The sequence below is a fragment of the Neomonachus schauinslandi genome, chromosome 13 (assembly GCF_002201575.2).
Source record: "Neomonachus schauinslandi chromosome 13, ASM220157v2, whole genome shotgun sequence".
NCBI classification, from domain to species: domain Eukaryota; kingdom Metazoa; phylum Chordata; class Mammalia; order Carnivora; family Phocidae; genus Neomonachus; species Neomonachus schauinslandi.
The window spans coordinates 58,143,144-58,161,305 of record NC_058415.1 but is presented as its reverse complement, the minus strand read 5'-3'; the positions used below and the strand labels follow the sequence as shown (position 1 = coordinate 58,161,305).

Below are 18,162 nucleotides of genomic sequence, written 5' to 3'. Positions count from 1 at the left end.
TCTGTAAGGACTTTCTATTTTGTTATATCTACTAAACTTAAAGCTGTGGCTATGCCCTAGACATGTTGAACTTCTTATGCCAAGAGACCAGGAGGCAAGGGAAGAAGTTACTATCCTAATTATGTATAACTGATCCTAGTCATCAGGAGGAGACAGGGCTGCTTTTACACAGTGAGGGCTGCTATGTACTAAATGTCTGTGTCCCACTAAAATTCATATGTTGAATTCCTCAGAGTCTATTACTTGGGAAACTCAACCTATGACTACTATGTATCCAACAGTAGGGTCATATTTCAGAGATTCAGGATCAGGTTGTCCTGCTTTCAAGAGAGCTATCATTTCAGTCCAGAAGTTATTCCACTGTAAGCACAACACAGCTGTGGAGATAGACGACAACATTTCACAGAAAAATAAAATAAATGTGGCATTGCATGGAGCAAAAGCATTGTATATTTTCCACTTAGAGGGGGCTAGGGAAGCATCAGGTTTAAGAATAATGCAGAAAGCCAAGCAACTGATAGTACAACAGAAGATTGGTTGTGTGGTTGTGGCCAATTGGGGATAGTACTCACAATAGGAGCAAACAAAACTACCCAAGTTGACTGAAGACAATCATGGTATGGTGGATTACAAGAAATGATGGACATAATCAAATAGGGATCCTCGTATGTCTAATATTTGCACTGTGTTACTACAGAATGTCAATTAATTACTGAGGACAACGCTTCCTAAACTTTAATGTGCATATGAATCATCTGGGGATTTTGTTAAAATGCAGATTATGGTTCAGTAAATCTGGAGTGGGACTAGAGATTCTGCAGTTCTAACACGATCTCAAGTGATGTCACTACTGCTCTTAGACTACACCTTGAATAGCAAGTACCTAGAATATTCTGGCAGAAGTAGTCTGTCACCGAGATTGATTTAGTAATTTGTTTTCCTGATTGATTTATATATTGTTGTTTGAGTAATAATTTTGAGACAGCTAAAAGATTCAGATGTATATAGTAATCTCTAGAGCAATCACTAGAAAAATAAGGCAAAGAGATATAGCCAAAAAGCCAATAGATAAATTAAAATGGAATTAGTTCTAAGAACTATTCAGTTAAACCAAGAGAGTGCAGGAAAAGAAGAACAGAAGAACAAAAAAATAGATGAGATAAATGGAAAACAATAAGAAAATAGTAAATCTAAACCTAACTAATCAATGATTACATTAAATAGAAATAGATTAAACATGCTAATTAAAATACAGAGACTATCAGCCTGGGCAACAAAAACAAACTCAAAATGGATGAGAGACCTAACTGTGAGACAAGAATACATCAAAATCCTAGAGGAGAACAAAAGCAGCAACCTCTTTGACCTCGGCTGCAGCAACTTCTTGCTAGAGACATCTCCAAAGGCAAGGGAAACAAAAGCAAAGATGAACTATTGGGACTTCATCAAATTAAAAAGCTTTTGCACAGCAAAGGAAATAGTCAACAAAACTAAAAGGCAACCTAGGAATGGGAGAAGGTATTTGCAAATGTCTTATCAGATAAAGGGATAATATCTGAAATCTATAAAGAATTTATCAAACTCAAGACCCAAAAAACAAAAAATCCAGTCAAGAAATGGGACGATGACATAAACAGACATTTCTCCAAACAAGACATACAAATGGCCAATAGACACATGAAAAACTGCTCAACACCACTCGGCATCAGGGAAATACAAATCAAAACCACAATGAGATACTACCTCACACCAGTCAGAATGGCTAAAATTAACAACTCAGGAAACAACAGATGTTGGCAAGGATGCAGAGAAAGGGGAACACTCTTACATTGTTGGTGGGAATGCAAACTGGCATAGCCACTGTGGAAAACAGTATGGAGCTTCCTCAAAAAGTTAAGAATAGAACTACCCTATGACCCAGCAATTGCACTACTAGGTATTTATCCAAAGGATACAAACATAGTGATTCAAAGGGGCACATGCACCCTCGTGTTTACAGCAGCAATGTCCACAATAGCCAAAATATGGGAAGAGCCCAGATGTCCATCAACAGATGAATGGAAGATGTGGTATATAGATATATACAACAGAATATTACTCAGCTATCAAAAAAAATGAAGTCTAGCCATTTGCAATGATGTGGATGGGACTAGGGGGTATTATGCTAAGTGAAATAAATCAGTCAGAGAAAGACAAATACCATATGATTTCACTCATATGTGAAACTTAAGAGACAAAACAGATGAACATAGGGGAAGAGAAGGCAAAAGAAAATAAGATGAAAATTGAGAGGGAGGCAAACCATAAGAGATGCTGAACTCTAGGAAACAAACTGAGGGTTGCTGGAGGGGAGGTGGGTGAGGGGAAGGGATAATTGGGTGATGGGCATTAAGGAAGGCACTTGATGTAATGAGCACTGGGTGTTATATGCAACTGATGAATCACTAAATTCTACCTCTGAAACTAATAAAAAATGGAAAAAAATACAGAGACTATCAGACTGGGTAAAAAAGAATTTTTTTCAATTCTGTCTAAAAGAAGCATTTTACTTATTTTATTTTTTATTTTATTTTTATTCTTATGTTAATCCCCATACATTACATCATTAGTTTTAGATGAAGTGTTCCATGATTCATTGTTTGTGCATAACACCCAGTGCTCCACGCAGAATGTGCCCTCCTCAATACCCACCACCAGGCTAACCCATCCTCCCACCCCCCTTCCCTCTAGAACCCTGTTTGTTTTTCAGAGTCCATCGTCTCTCATGGTTCGTCTACCCCTCCGATTTCCCCCACTTCATTCTTCCCCTCCCTCTACCTTCTTCTTCTTCTTCTTTTTTTTTTCTTAACATATATTGCATTATTTGTTTCAGTGGTACAGATCTGAGATTCAACAGTCTTGCACAATTCACAGCGCTTACCAGAGCACATACCCTCCCCAGTGTCTATCACCCAGTCACCCCATCCTTCCCACCCCACCCCCCACTCCAGCAACCCTCAGTTTGTTTCCTGAGATTAAGAATTCCTCATATCAGTGAGATCATATGATACATGTCTTTCTCTGTTTGACTTATTTCACTCAACATAATACCCTCCAGTTCCATCCACGTCGTTGCAAATGGCAAGATCTCATTCCTTTTGATGGCTGCATAATATTCCATTGTATATATATACCACTTCTTCTTTATCCATTCATCTGTTGATGGACATCTTGGCTCTTTCCACAGTTTGGCTATTGTAGACATTGCTGCTATAAACATCGGGGTGCACATACCCCTTCGGATCCCTACTTTTGTATCTTTGGGGTAAATACCCAGTAGTGCAATTGCTGGATCATATGGTAGCTCTATTTTCAACTTTTTGAGGAACCTCCATACAGTTTTCCAGAGTGGCTGCACCAGCTTGCATTCCCACCAACAGTGTAGGAGGGTTCCCCTTTCTCCGCATCCCCGCCAACATCTGTCATTTCCTGACTTGTTAATTTTAGCCATTCTGACTGGTGTGAGGTGGTATCTCATTGAGGTTTTGATTTGGATTTCCCTGATGCCGAGCGATATTGAGCACTTTTTCATGTGTCTGTTGGCCATTTGGATGTCTTCTTTGGAAAAATGTCTGTTCATGTCTTCTGCCCATTTCTTGATTGGATTCTTTGTTCTTTGGGTGTTGAGTTTGATGAGTTCTTTATAGATTTTGGATACTAGCCCTTTATCTGATATGTCATTTGCAAATATCTTCTCCCATTCTGTCGGTTGTCTTTTGGTTTTGTTGACTATTTCCTTTGCTTTGCAAAAGCTTTTTATCTTGATGAAGTCCCAATAGTTCATTTTTGCCCTTGCCTCCCTTGCCTTTGGCGATGTTTCTAGGAAGAAGTTGCTTCGGCTGAGGTCAAAGAGGTTGCTGCCTGTGTTCTCCTTTAGGATTTTTATGGACTCCTGTCTCACATTGAGGTCTTTCAACCATTTGGAGTCTATTTTTGTGTGTGGTGTAAGGAAATGGTCCAGTTTCATTCTTCTGCATGTGGCTATCCAATTTTCCCAACACCATTTGTTGAAGAGACTGTCTTTGTTCCATTGGACATTCTTTCCTGCTTTGTCAAAGATGAGTTGACTATAGAGTTGAGGGTCCATTTCTGGGCTCTCTATTCTGTTCCATTGATCTATGTGTCTGTTTTTGTGCCAGTACCATGCTGTCTTGATGATGACAGCTTTGTAATAGAGCTGGAAGTCCGGAATTGTGATGCCGCCGGCTTTGCTTTTAAAAGAAGCATTTTAAATATAAAGACACATACAGGTTGAAAGTGAAAGAATGGAGAAATGTATCAATCAGTTAGCTGGAGGGTTATATTAATATCAGATAGGGTAGACTTGAAGAAAAGAGTATTACCAGAGATAAAGAGAGACATTTCATAATGACAAGGTGTCAATCAGGAAGACATAAAGATTATAAATGTATTTCACCCAGTAACAAAGCCTCAAAATAATATGAAACAAAAAATCGACATAATTAAAGGAATAGGTAGGTCCACAGTTAGAACGGGAGATTTTCATATCCTTTTCTCAGTAATTGATAGAACACTAGACAAAAAATTTAAAATTAATTTCACTATGGATCATAGGCCTAAACATAAAAGCTAAAACTATAAAGGTTTTTATAATAAAACTTTAAAAAATATCTTTGTGACTGGGAGTAGGCAAAAATTTCTTTGATAGGATATGGAAAGTAATAACTAAAAAAGAAAAAAATGATAAAATTCATAAAAATTTAAAACATCTGCTCAGCAGAACACACTATTAAGAAAATGAATATGGAAGTTACACACACTGGGAAAATATTCACAATACATATATCTGACAAAGGACTTGTATTTAAAATACATAAGGACTCCTACAAACTATTATTTTCAAAAACAACAAAAAAGTGTATTAATGGGCAAAATACTTGAACAGATAATTGACAAAGATTTATGAATGACCAATGGGCACATGAAGAAGTGCTTGATATCATTAGTTATCAGGAAAATGCAAATAAAAAACATAATGAGACCACTACACATCCATCAGGTAGGCTAAACACCACTGACAAGAATGTGATGCAATGAGAACTGTTGTTTTTTTTTTTAAGATTATTTATTTATTTTATTTGACAGAGAGAGGCACAGCGAGAGAAGGAACACAAGCAGGGGGAGTGGGAGAGGGAGAAGCAGGCTTCCCACTGAGCAGGGAGCCTGATGCGGGGCTCGATCCCAGGACCCCGGGATCATGACCTGAGCCGAAGGCAGACGCGTAACGACTGAGCCACCCAGGCGCCCCCAATGAGAACTCTTGTACATTATTGACAGGAATGTAAAATGGTGTGCTTTGGCAAAGGATCTATTTCTTATAAAACTATGTGTATACCTATGTTATGAGCCAGCAATCACATTCTCAGGTATTTAGCTAAGAGAAGTTGAAATACACGTCCACAAAAAGACTTGTATAAAAGGATACAAAAGTGCTGATTTAAAGGGGCACATACACCCCAATGTTTATAGCAGCACTATCAACAATAGCCAAACTATGGTAAGGGCCCAAATGTCCATCAACTGATGAATTGATAAAGAAGATATGGGGTGTGTGTGTGTGTGTATAAAATATATAAATAAATATATATATAATGGATATATATGTATATATATGTGTGGATATAATGTATATATATAATGAATAATATATAATTATATATAATGGAATATTACTCAGCCATCAAAAAGAATGAAATCTTGCCATTTGCAACAACATGGATGGAACTAGAGTGCATTATGCTAAGCAAAATAAGTCAGTCAGAGAAAGACAAATATATGATTTCATTCATAAGTGGAATTCAAGAAACAAAACAGATGAACTTAGGGGAAGGGAAGGAAAAATAAAATAAGATAAAAACAGAGAGAGAGGCAAACCATAAGAGACTCTATAGTTAAGAGAACAAACTGAGGGTTGCTGGAGGGGAGGTGGGTGGGGGGATGGGCTAAATGGGTGATGGGTATTAAAGAGGCACTTGTCACTCTGGAAAATAGTATGGAGGTTTGTTAAGATGTTAAAAATAGAGCTACCCTATGACCCAGCAATTGCACTACTAGGTATTTATCCCAAAGATACAGAGGTAGTGAAAGAAGGGGTGCATGCACCCCAATTTTCATAGCAGCAATGTCCACAATAGCCACACTGTGGAAAGAGCCTTGATGTCCTTCAATAGATGAATGGATAAAGAAGATGTGGTTCATATATACAATGGAATATTACTCAGCCATCAGAAAGGATGAATACCTACCATTTGCATCGACATGGATGGAACTGGAGGGGATTATGGTAAGTGAAATAAGTCAAGCAGAGAAAGACAATTATCATATGGTTTCACTCCTATGTGGAACATAAGAGATAGCGTGGAGGACCATAGGGGAAGGAAGGGAAAACTGAATGGGAAGAAATCGGAGAGAGAGACAAACCATGAGAGACTCTGGACTCCGGGAAACAAACTGAGGGTTACAGAAGGAAGGGGGGTGGGGGGTTGGGGGAGCTGGGTGATGGGTATTAAGGAGGACATGTGTTGTGATGAGCACTGGGTGTTATATGCGACTAATGAATCGTTGAACACTACATCAAAAACTAATGATGTACTATATGTTGGCTAACTGAACATAATAAAATAATAATAAAATTAAGAGGGCACTTGTTGGGATGAACACTGAGTATTATATGTAAGCGATGAACCTCTAAATTCTACTCCTGAAACCAATACTACACTATGTGTTAACTCACTTGAATTTAAATTAAAAAAAAAAAAAAAGACTTGTAGGAGAATGTTTTTTTGTTTGTTTGCTTTTTTAAGTGGCTCCACTTCCAGTGTGGAGCCCAATGTGGGGCTCGAACTTACAACCCTGAGATCAAGACCTGAGCTGAGATCAAGAGTTAGATGCTTAAATGACTGAGTCACCCAGGGCACCCCATTATATGAGAATGTTAATAATGACTTTATGCATAACAGCCCAAACTGGAAACAGCCCAGATGTTCATCAACAAGGAGAATGGATAAACAAACTGGGATGGTCATATAATGGAATATTACTCAGTAATAAAAAAGGACAAACCACTAAATCATTTAACAACATGGATCAATCTCAAAAACATCATTCTGAATAAAGACTTAGACAAAAGAATACTTACTGCATGTTTCTTTTTTTTTTAATTTTTTTTTTAAAGATTTTATTTATTTATATGACAGAGAGAGACAGCGAGAACAGGAACACAAGCAGGGGGAGTGGGAGAGGGAGAAGCAGGCTTCCCGCTGAGCAGGGAGCCTGATGTGGGACTCGATCCCAGGACCCTGGGATCATGACCTGAGCCAAAGGCAGACGCTTAACGACTGAGCCACCCAGGCGCCCTGCATATTTCTATTAATATGATGTTTCTAAAAAGGTGAAAAATATCAGAACAATGGAGATTGCTGGGGGCAGGGTAGTATTGGAGACCGACTGGCAAAGGGCATAAGAAGCTCATTGCAGTGTTGGAAATATTCTCTAACTTGACTGGATTTGGGTTGCATGGGTGTGCACATCTGTCAAAACTCACTGGATGATCCACCTAAGATGTATATATTTCACTGTAAGTAAAAAGCTATCTGTGACATAGCTACAATGACTGCTATTGGCAAGGCACAAATTTGTCTAATGGACTTCCTAGTAGACTCAACACAAGAGGAAGGTGTATTCTATTGGGAGCTTGTTATTGTATTTGTTACCGTTTCTTTGCTCTAAATCATAGTGAAAAGTCCCTCTCAAAGGCAGGTCATTTGAAGGCCCAAGATTCCTTCTGCCATGTGGTCTGATGCTAGGGGCTGGTTTCCCAGGATGGTTCTTAGTCAGGATTTCATCATATATTTATTGAGTTACTGTTTAGTTACTGTTAGTTACTTGTGAAATTATTGTGGAAGGAATGTTGTGCTTAGTTCAGGCTCACATCTTCAGTGTAACTGAGCATGTCTACAATGACTTATTGTCTTATTTTTGAAAGGCTGATACACAAGAGGAAGCAACCATGTCATGTGTGTCCCCCAAGAGCTAAGCAAGGACCCAGGTAGAGCTGCAGGGAGATAAGCAAGCTGTGGTCTAGAATGAGGACAATCCTTCTGATCACCAATGTCCTCTGGCAGTGAGACCGATTTTTGGGAAAGTAGAAGGGTCCCATTCACTCAAAAACATTTTCCCAAACGTGTCACCTCTTTCTTTTCCTAGCTTCTTCCTCACAGCTCATAACCATACTCCATGAATCAGTTATTTATTGTTGCAAAACAAATTACTTCAAAACATAGTAGCTTAGAAGAGCATATGAGTATTGTTTCATAGTTTCTGTAGGTCAAAAATCTGAGCACAGATTAGCTGGGTCTTCTGCTTCAGGGTCTTTCACAAGACTGCAATCAAGATGTTGACTAGGGCCGGGATCTCTTCTGGAGGTTTCACTGGGGATGAGAGATGAGCTTTATTTCCAAGTTCATTTACACGGTTGTTGGCCATGTAACTTGAGGGTAGTTGATTTGGTAGTTGGTCTGAGGACCTCAGTTCTCTGTCGGCCAGAGACTTCCCTCAGTTCCTTGCCACACAGGCCTCTCCAATATGACAAACCCAGAAAGGCAGTGTAACCGTTTGGTCGGAAGCAAGCCACTAAAGGCAAGGGAATTACACAAGGTCATAAATAACAGTAGGCAAGAATCAGCAAGGGGAATCCTAGAGACTGCAACTGCATTCCAGATTCCCCCAGCACAAAATATCTTCCCTGGACTTTGTTCTATACCTCCTGTTCCACAATGCTTGTCAAACAAATGACTTGTTGAGGCTATGGAAGAAAAACTCAAGCCCAAGACCTGCCAAGCTCTGTCCCGAAGACAGTTTTCCCTTTCCCCCACCTCTTTACTATCTCTTCGTGTGTAAATTCTCCCCCACTGCTCAAGTCCTGGCCAGAAATCTCCTTCTCCTTGAAATCTCCTCAGGGTTCTAGGTGGAAGTTTCCTCCAAGTGTCCATAGTCATGCCTTGAGCACTTGGCTTAGAAACACTGTGCCCACAGCTGCTGGTTCCATGATGCCATGAACATAGAATGTTTTTAAATAATTCATATCTCTCTGGCTGCTCTTTTCAAGAATTTTAAGCAATTTGAAGTTTGTAGAAATTTAAGCAGGACATGGAAATGCTTCCCTTGATGTCCTTCAGTGGCCTAAGAGTGGAAAGTTCTAGCAAGAACAAAGGAAAGAGAAAAAGAAGTCTTCTTAGAGTGTTTTCAGCATGATTAGATCCTGGGGACATTGTCCCAGAAGTATAAAAAGTTTTCTTACTTTGTATGATTCCATTTCCAAACTTTTAATCACTTCAGGGAACACAACAGTCCCAATTACTACACTGACTTCAAATTGCCTTCTGCATGTACTGGTTGTTCCTTTGGAGATTTTGCCTACAATACACAATCAAGACAGATGGGAAGAACTGGTTCTCACCCCTCTTCAAATCAGAGGTGGACATCTCAGCTTGGGCCTTTCAAACTAGTGTTGCTATTTCTGGCCCATGCACTATTCCCAAACTGTAGGGAACCTTTCTCAGTAGGTTCCTGATAAAGGTAAGTGAGAGTTCTTATCAGAGTAATCCTCAGCCTTTTGTTAGCACAGTAACATTTCCAGCCTTTGACTTGATTTTTCAAAGGGGTTGGGCTTGAAAAGGGAAGAGATGAAGAAATTTCAGTGGTCTCACAAAGACCGAGGGCAACACAAACCCCTTCTTCCTGGATTAGAAAAACCTAGATGGCAAGAAACCTATGAAACTTTTCAGTCTCATTTAATGGACTCATCTAACTTTAGAGACACCCTCAGAAATGAGATGGGCCCATGGTTTCAGAGCCCCTTCTTGTGTAACTCCAGGGAGCGTCATTCACATAATAGCCATGGAAAGGCTGGAGTTGTCCCAGAGTTAGGCTCCAGAGGGCGCCATTTAAATTGTTTGCAATGCCTTGAAGGAGCCTCACTGGCTGAGTAGCCCAGACTTTCCCAGCCCTCCTTCCCCACTTCAACAAGAGCTGCTCTGTTTTATATTTGAGGGTTCTAAATTTAAGAAAACAGAATTTCTCCTTCCTAAAAAATAATAATTCTCTTTCCTAAATAGTTTGAACATCCTTGATCTCTTATAATCCCAATACAGAATAGGGTAAGCTGAGGATGTAAGAGAGGGAAGGAAGTACTGAAGTCTACATAGCAGATTAGAGGGTTAAGAAGAATACAGTCCAAATCGCTGCCTTACAGACCCGATGACTTTCCACAGATTCACTGCAGTTCCAGAAGGAAGCTGACTACCATCATATGAATAAGGAACTCTTAGAAAGTTGCCTGCTTGGTTCAATATGAAGAAACATTTTCTAATACTCTAGAGCCTGCAAATAATGCAGTATGCTGTGTGGGAATATAGTGAGCTCTTCATTATGAAAATATGTCAAACTGATGCTGAAAGCCATACATCAGTGCCGTGCAGAAAATGATCTAGAGTGGGAGAGAGGATTGGACTAGATTACTTGGGGAGCATAATCCGTGACAGAATATTAGTCTGGGTGACATATCTAACAGCTGAGTTAAAAGGCTCAAGGACTACTCATGTCCAGTGATTCCTATAAGGATGCTTATCCAGAGGAAGAGTGACTCAGTACAATAAGGAAAAAAGGACTGCTTTAGTTATCTGAGAGAACTAGATTTCCAGAAGCTGTGATCCACTATTCATTTTTACATCCAGTCCTCTATCTTCATGGAATATCTGATTCACACTATCTGCGACATAGCAGCATTTCATGAAGTTATTTTGGAGACCCCCCCACCACCACCACCAAACACGCACAACTTCCCTTTCCATCTCTGCATGTCCAGTCTCTTTTTGTCCTTGAAAACCCAGCTGGATTCTGTATCACCAAAAGAGCCTTCCATAACTCTATTCCCACCAATACCCTAGATACCTTTTCAGATACTCTAGCCTCTCCTGAATCCTTCTGCTTCCCTTTCCTGCTAAGTTGTGAGCATACTTAAGTCTGGACTATGGGGCACCCCTGCTTCTCATAAGAACTGTCATACCCACATACTAGTTGATCAACAAATATTTTAGTGGAAGGATGTTCAGACATTAATGGATGAATGGTTGGGTGGGTGGGTGGATGGATGGAAATACAGATGGATGGAAAGCCCTGGAGCAGGTGGGGCCTATGAGAAAGGAAATCTTGGGAACAACAGGAGTATGTTTTCTGTGAAAATGATCTAGAGAGAAGAAAGAAAGTATGCGGTCACAACTGATCATTTCACTAGTAACTGGCACAAAGTTGGAGAACATGAAGCAAACTTAAAGTCACTTTTCTGATAGAAGTCGAATGAGATGAAACGCCATATGGACATAGAACCATAAAAATGAATGTGTTATGGGGGCACCTGGGTGGCTCAGTCATTAAGCGTCTGCCTTCAGCTCAGGTCATGATCCCAGGGTCCTGGGATCAAGCCCCGCATCGGGCTCCCCGCTCTGCGGGAAGCCTGCTTCCCCCTCTCCCACTCCCCTTGCTTGTGTTCCCTCTCTCACTGTGTTTCTCTCTGTCAAATAAATAAATAAATAAATAATCTAAAAAGAAAAAGAATGTGTTATATGTCTTATCTCTGATCAAATGCATTAAATTATCAGAATCACCATTTTACATATTGTAAATTTGATGTCCTATGCCCCAAAGTAATTTCTGATTTTATTGCTTCTTTTTCTTGGAAGAAATAGAGACTGTGGGCTTTCAAGACTATTTTCTAACAACTCAGCCTAACTGGAACTCCAGACCAGATGCCCTGGACCTAAGCAAGGCAAAGAATATTGAGCTTGGATCTCCGAGTGTTTTCCTCTGTTGAAAGAGACATACCATGGAAAGTGCCAACCAGACCATCTCTGTGACAGAGTTTATTTTCCTGGGCCTCTCAGACCACCCAAAGCTAGAGAAAACGTTCTTTGTGCTCATCCTCCTGATGTATATAGTGATCCTGCTGGGCAATGGGGTCCTCATCCTGGTGACTGTGTCTGTCTCCTGCCTGCACACACCCATGTACTACTTCCTGGGGAACCTCTCCTTCCTGGATATCTGCTACACAACCTCCTCAGTCCCCCTTATTCTCGACAGCTTCCTGACCCCCAGGAAAACCATCTCCTTCTCCGCCTGTGCCGTGCAGATGTTTCTTTCCTTTGCCATGGGAGCCACAGAGTGTGTGCTTCTGGGCATGATGGCATTTGATCGCTATGTGGCCATCTGTAACCTCCTTAGGTATCCTGTGGTCATGAGCAAGGCTGCCTATGTGCCCATGGCTGTCAGCTCCTGGGCAGCTGGAAGCATGACTGCCATGGTGCAAACATCCTTAGCAATGCGACTGCCCTTCTGTGGGGACAATGTCATCAACCACTTCACCTGTGAGATCCTGGCTGTCCTGAAGTTGGCTTGTACTGACATCTCCATCAATGTGATCAGTATGGGAGTGACAAATGTGATTTTTCTGGGGGTCCCAGTTCTGTTCATCTTTGTCTCCTATATCTTCATCCTCGCCACCATCTTAAGGATCCCCTCAGCTGAGGGGAGGAAAAAGACCTTCTCCACCTGCTCTGCCCACCTTGCAGTGGTGGTTGTCTTCTATGGGACCATCCTCTTCATGTATGGGAAGCCGAAATCCAAGGACCCCCTGGGGGCAGACAAGCAGGATGTTTCAGACAAGCTCACCTCCCTCTTCTATGGGGTGGTGACCACCATGCTCAACCCCATCATCTACAGCCTCAGGAACAAGGACGTGAAGGCTGCTGTGAAGAATCTGGTGAGTCAGAAATGCTTTACCCAGTGATCTCTGGAGGACAAATGTCCCTATAGTTCTGTGCTCTTGGCTCTCGCACCCAGGAATCTCAGAAGAACGTGTCCCCAAAGAAGAGATATGTGAAGAATGATTACCAGAAAATAGAATTACATACATAATGGAGAACTTTAGCAACTACTGGACCCAAGTTCTAAAAATGATGAAATCTAAAACCTGACGGGATGAGACTTGAGGGGATGGAATGGGTGCTGCTGAAAAAACAAGTAGTAATTTTCTGGTTCCGTTCTGGGCACATCTGAATTCACCCTTGTGAGCAGTCGCTTCATTGTTTTGGGAAAAACAGCTTAGTGTTTTTTTGAGTTACATAAAGATCTAAGATCCTTCTGTGCAAAGAAGGTGTGGAAGACAGTGTGGGGCAAAACTTCATAACAGTACAAAAAATTGTCTGCATTGGAGATGAAATGGCACATCTTTCAATGTTGTTTTTCTTAGCGGCAGGGCTGAGACAGGAGATGAGAATGAAGTTGGCTCTTTCCTTCCCCCTGAGACTCCAAGGAGTTGGAATCATGTAGATTCCATGTAGAGTATTTCCTTTGAGGGCAAGTAAGCCGGATCCTACAAATGCATGTGGAAGATCCTAGCCCAGGAGCACTCATAGCTGGTATCTGGTTTTAAGCTTCATTTTCCTGACCTCAGTAAGTCTTACATATTTAAGTACACAGTCTGGCCCGATAGTCTGGAGAGTTAGAGGATGGACCTATGGGGGAGAGTAGAGCAGCAGCACCATGGGACCAGCAGAAGATGGGGCAAGGTGGCTGACTGAGGAGAAGTGGAATGATAAAACTGAAAGACAGAATCAGTTCACCAAGCACCTGAGAAGGGGTCCAGAGGTGTAATGTGTGAGGATCTCAGTCACTAGAGACACAAAAAGGGACAAAGATTCTGTGAGGGAGTGAACTCTGAATGCCTCTTTTTCCTTGAGGTATCTGGATGTCTATTTTTTTCCTGAGAATCAAAATTTCCTGATGAAAATAAATGCTCCCTGCTTGCCTTGCTTGGGTGTCCTGAGCTTCTCCTATCTGAGATGCAGCCAGCCACCCCCTTCAGCCCTACAGCACTCTCCTGTCCACACTGGGCAGAAACGTGGTCGCTGGTCGCTGCCTGTGTGGGCCTTTAAACAGTCTCTCTGGCTAGTCCTGTCTCACCATTTCAAACCCAGTATTATCTGTCCCACTCTGGTGTGAATTTGCCTTTCCCTGTTGAACACAGAGCCCATCTATGTCCTTCTTAGCTCACTACAGGGAGGATGACATCAATTCGGGATCAATTCCATCCTTTATAAGTCAAGAATTGACTTAAAAATGAAACATACTTGCAGAGCAGAATTCCTTTTCAACAAACTTCATTTTACTAGTTTTGACTCAGAGAACCGTAACTAGTTTCCACCCAGATCTTTCTACAGGACTCTCAACAGGACTCCTTCAGCTGATGAAAGTCCTACCCTCAGAAAGCCTTCAGCTGTCACTCTCCTTCATGAATCAGCTAAAGAGTGCCCTTAGCTGAAGAGAGCTGACTCCCCCAAGATCGTGCCCCCTTCCTTAGGGCAGCCCATAACCAGTGATTGACTGATGGAGAGATATAAACATCTTGCCCCTACACAGGATACTTCTGAAGGGTGATCCTACTGCTAGAGCTCCCCATGGGGTTGACTGCGGCCTTTGTTGAGACTACATCACGGGGCAACTCCTCCCTCTGCCCAATCCTGCTTTCTCATCCTCTCTTCCACCAGTGTTGATCCCAAGAGCACTCCCTAATAAATATTATGCCCCGCAATCTCCATACTAGAGTCTGCTTCCTGGCAAACTCAAACTGTGACATCATGCAAGCTCCATTGCTCACATAATGCATATATTCTCTTTTCAGAATCCATGGACACTGGCAATCCTCACAAAAATCATGTACAATAGTTGTGTTAGCATCAGAAGCTTTGAAACCAGACCTTGGTTAGGTTCCAGTTCCTCTATTTATCAACTTATCTTGAAGTTTGTTTTATATTATAGTTAACTTCTCTGAAATCTGTCTACCACCTATTTAGTTCAGTGTTTCCCATTCCCATTTTTTGCCATGAACCACAAAGAAAATAATGGGATTTGTATGGCACCCTGGGATAGGTAGATGGTAAAGGCAATTCACCTGGGGGATTAGGTCACAACATGTCCTGCTTAATGACCCTAAGAGGACTCTAAGCTTGGCATATCTGGACCCTGTAGAAAACTAACTAGAAAGTTCTGCCAGAGGCAAGCTGTTTCCTCCTTAGTACCTGATAAGAGGACAGTAGTGTCCCTTCCCCTGGGCACAGATGATTGGACTATTGACCAAAACAGAGCTAATCATATTTTCTCTCCAAGGAATATGAATGTGGATATAGAGACCCTTGCAAGTTGGCATAGGGCTCTTGAGCTGAGAGACCACATAAATGCAGGACTAATGTGGCAGTGTGGCCATGTGCCTTGCAAGAAAGAGAAAGCTGGTCTGCAGAGAAATGATAAATCAAATGCTCCAAGAGAACCATAATACATGACCCAAGACATGGAGAATTTCTCTTTCATTTTATGGAAAGATTTAAATCTACAGAAAAGTAGAGAAGATAATAAAATGAATCCTTAGGTATTCATGTCCCAGATCCAAAAATGAGCCATTCATGACCAATCTTGTTCACCTATAACTCCAAGGATTATTTCTCCCTCTCCTGAATTATTCTGAAACAAATCCCAGATATTCATAGCATATCATCCTTAAATATTTCTGTATTTACCTCTTAAAATGACTAGTACTCTTGTAAAATATAAATTACCATTTTCATACCTAAAACTCACACTAATTCCTTGAAATCATCAATTATCCAGCATTTTATATTCCCCAAATGTCTTATAAATGCTGTAATTATTTCAATTTGTTTGAGTCAAAATCCAAATAAGACTATACGTTATGATTAGTGTATTCTATTCTGCAGTTCCCTTTCCCCTCTCCCATTCCCCTCCTGTCCTCCCCCCAACTCCTTAATTTCCTCTTAATTTGCTACATCAGCTTCCAGAACTCAGAGACACATTTTACTTACTAGACCACTGGTTTACTATAAAAGGATATAATTCAAGAATAGTCAGATGGAAGAGATGCATAGGGCAAGGTATTGGTGAGGGTGCAGAGCTTCCATGCCCTCTCCACTCTCCCCTATGTTCACTGTTCACCAACCCGGAGGTTCTCTGAACCCTGACCTTTTTGGTCTTTTTGAAAGATTCACTACATAGGCACAGTTGACTAAATCATTGACCATTAGTGGTTGTTTCGATCTCCAGTTCCTTTCCCTGCCCTGGAAACTAGGGATGGGGATGGAAGTGGGGGGACTGAAATTTCCAACATTCTATTCAATGTTGGTCCCCCTGGCAAACAGCCTCCATTCTTATCTATGTTCCAAAAATCATCTCATTAACATAAACCCTGGTGTGGTTGAAAGGGGCTTGTAATGAATAATAAGACACCATTTCACCTTTATGGCTCTGAAGTGTTTCTCAGGAACTGAGGACAAGAGACCAGACATTGTAACAAATGTGCTCCCATTGCTCTTGTTCAGGAAATTCCAAGGGCTTTGGGAGCTGTGAACCAGGAATCTTTGACAAAGACCAAATATATGTGAGAAATATATTTTGGTCGTCTGAATGAACAAATATATACCTCTTAATCTGTTACAATATCACATTACTACAATCTACTGATTACAGTTCTATAGTGTCTGTCCCCGTATTTCCTATAAATTGATGATTAGGTCTAGATATTTGAGAGGTTTTAGTAAGTTTTAGTGTGGTTATGAGCTCATGGCACCTGAGATCTTCTAATAGGACCCTAGCATCCTTAATGGCTTCCTTGCTTTATAAAGCAAGGTCAAGATATTATAGGCTCAACATTTGCAGTTCCTTTCCAGATATGGAAATAATCATTTTCTCTAAGGAGTTCTTTTTTCCTTTAGTGGGGACTGGTATTTAGAAACCACAATCTGGGTGCCAAGGGTGCTAATGAGTTTATCATAGTTTCTAGGCCTTTCAGTGGAAAGAGGAAATATATGTAAATATAAAATATTTATACATATATAAAATTCATACCTACAATTTCTACAGAATTTTTACTTAACCTACTGATTAAGGTTATTTCTTCCCATGCACAATCTCATTGCAGGAAAGTATGGAGAGGGCTTAAAGTTGTTAGAGGCAGTTAGTTAGGTTCTGACAGGATGCCTGGAAGCTAGCAAAGAGGAAGTCACAGCTAACTAAAGTCAGGGGTCTATCCTGGCAGCACTCCAAAACAAAAACACAGGAAACCAGATTAAACCAGACAGGCCCAAGATGGCTAAAAAAGTCTCCTCCCTAAGGGTGCCACAACAGAAAATCCCCGACCAACTAAGGAAGAAAAGGCACATAACCCACATTCCTGGAAGAGACCACCTGTTTTGAAGAAAATTTCCACCTTAGAGTAATGAATATTCCACCCCTTTGTTAACAACTGTCGATTAAAGATAGAAATCCAAACCCCAGGGGGTGCAGCACTCCCTTGAGCTCACCCGCTCTCACGTCTAGAGAGTGAGTAATAAGACTTAATAATCTCTCCTGTTTGTACTGCTCATCTCCTGTGTTGTGTCTGTCCTTGAATTCTTTCTCATGAAAAGATTAAGAGCCCCCAGCAGTATCTTTTGGATGGGCTGTGTCAAGGCCTTGGAGCCCGAGGTACCCCCAGCCCACCCGGCAACAAAGATACACCAACATAATAAGATGTTAAGAGCCAATGTGGGCATAGCTCCTGTAAAGAGCAGAAGTGAGTCAGGCTGTCACTGTGATATGTGTCCCGATTCCTGTGTACCTGGCAGTATTGGGGCCAATCATAACAGCCGAGGCAATGGTGTGGGCTCTCCCACTTGTTCCTGAGCTTTCCACAGGAGACCCAAGCCCATGAGTGGAATACTGAGGGGTGACAGGCTGTAGAAGAGTTGCAGGAGAAACCCAAGGTGGGGAGAGACAGACAGAGACTCCAAACCAGACCCTCAAGGCATCTCGAAGCTCAGAGGTGACTTTCCAAAACAGGAGCAGTCACCCACCCCTGTTCACCATGGATGGCCTCCAACAAAGAAAGGTACTTGGTGCAGACAAGTAAGATGGCAGATTCTCTTTGAATAGGGCCAAAAGTCCCGAGTTCTGCAAGCTTGTTCTGCTCAAGATAGATGTTTCCAGTATTTAAGAGCCACT

At 41.2% G+C, this 18,162-nt stretch overlaps 1 protein-coding gene across 1 annotated transcript; it reads left to right on the top strand.

Moving 5' to 3' along the window:
* Positions 1 to 11,941: 11,941 nt before the first annotated feature.
* On the top strand, positions 11,942 to 12,901 carry LOC110581516 (olfactory receptor 13C7). The gene has a single exon (XM_021691406.1). The coding sequence runs from the start codon at positions 11,942 to 11,944 to the stop codon at positions 12,899 to 12,901; it is 960 nt and encodes a 319-aa protein (XP_021547081.1).
* The last annotated feature ends 5,261 nt before the right edge of the window (positions 12,902 to 18,162 follow it).

Bases quoted from the DNA above. Each gene is read 5' to 3' on its own strand.
- LOC110581516 (XM_021691406.1), top strand. From the start codon at position 11,942: ATGGAAAGTGCCAACCAGACCATCTCTGTGACAGAGTTTATTTTCCTG.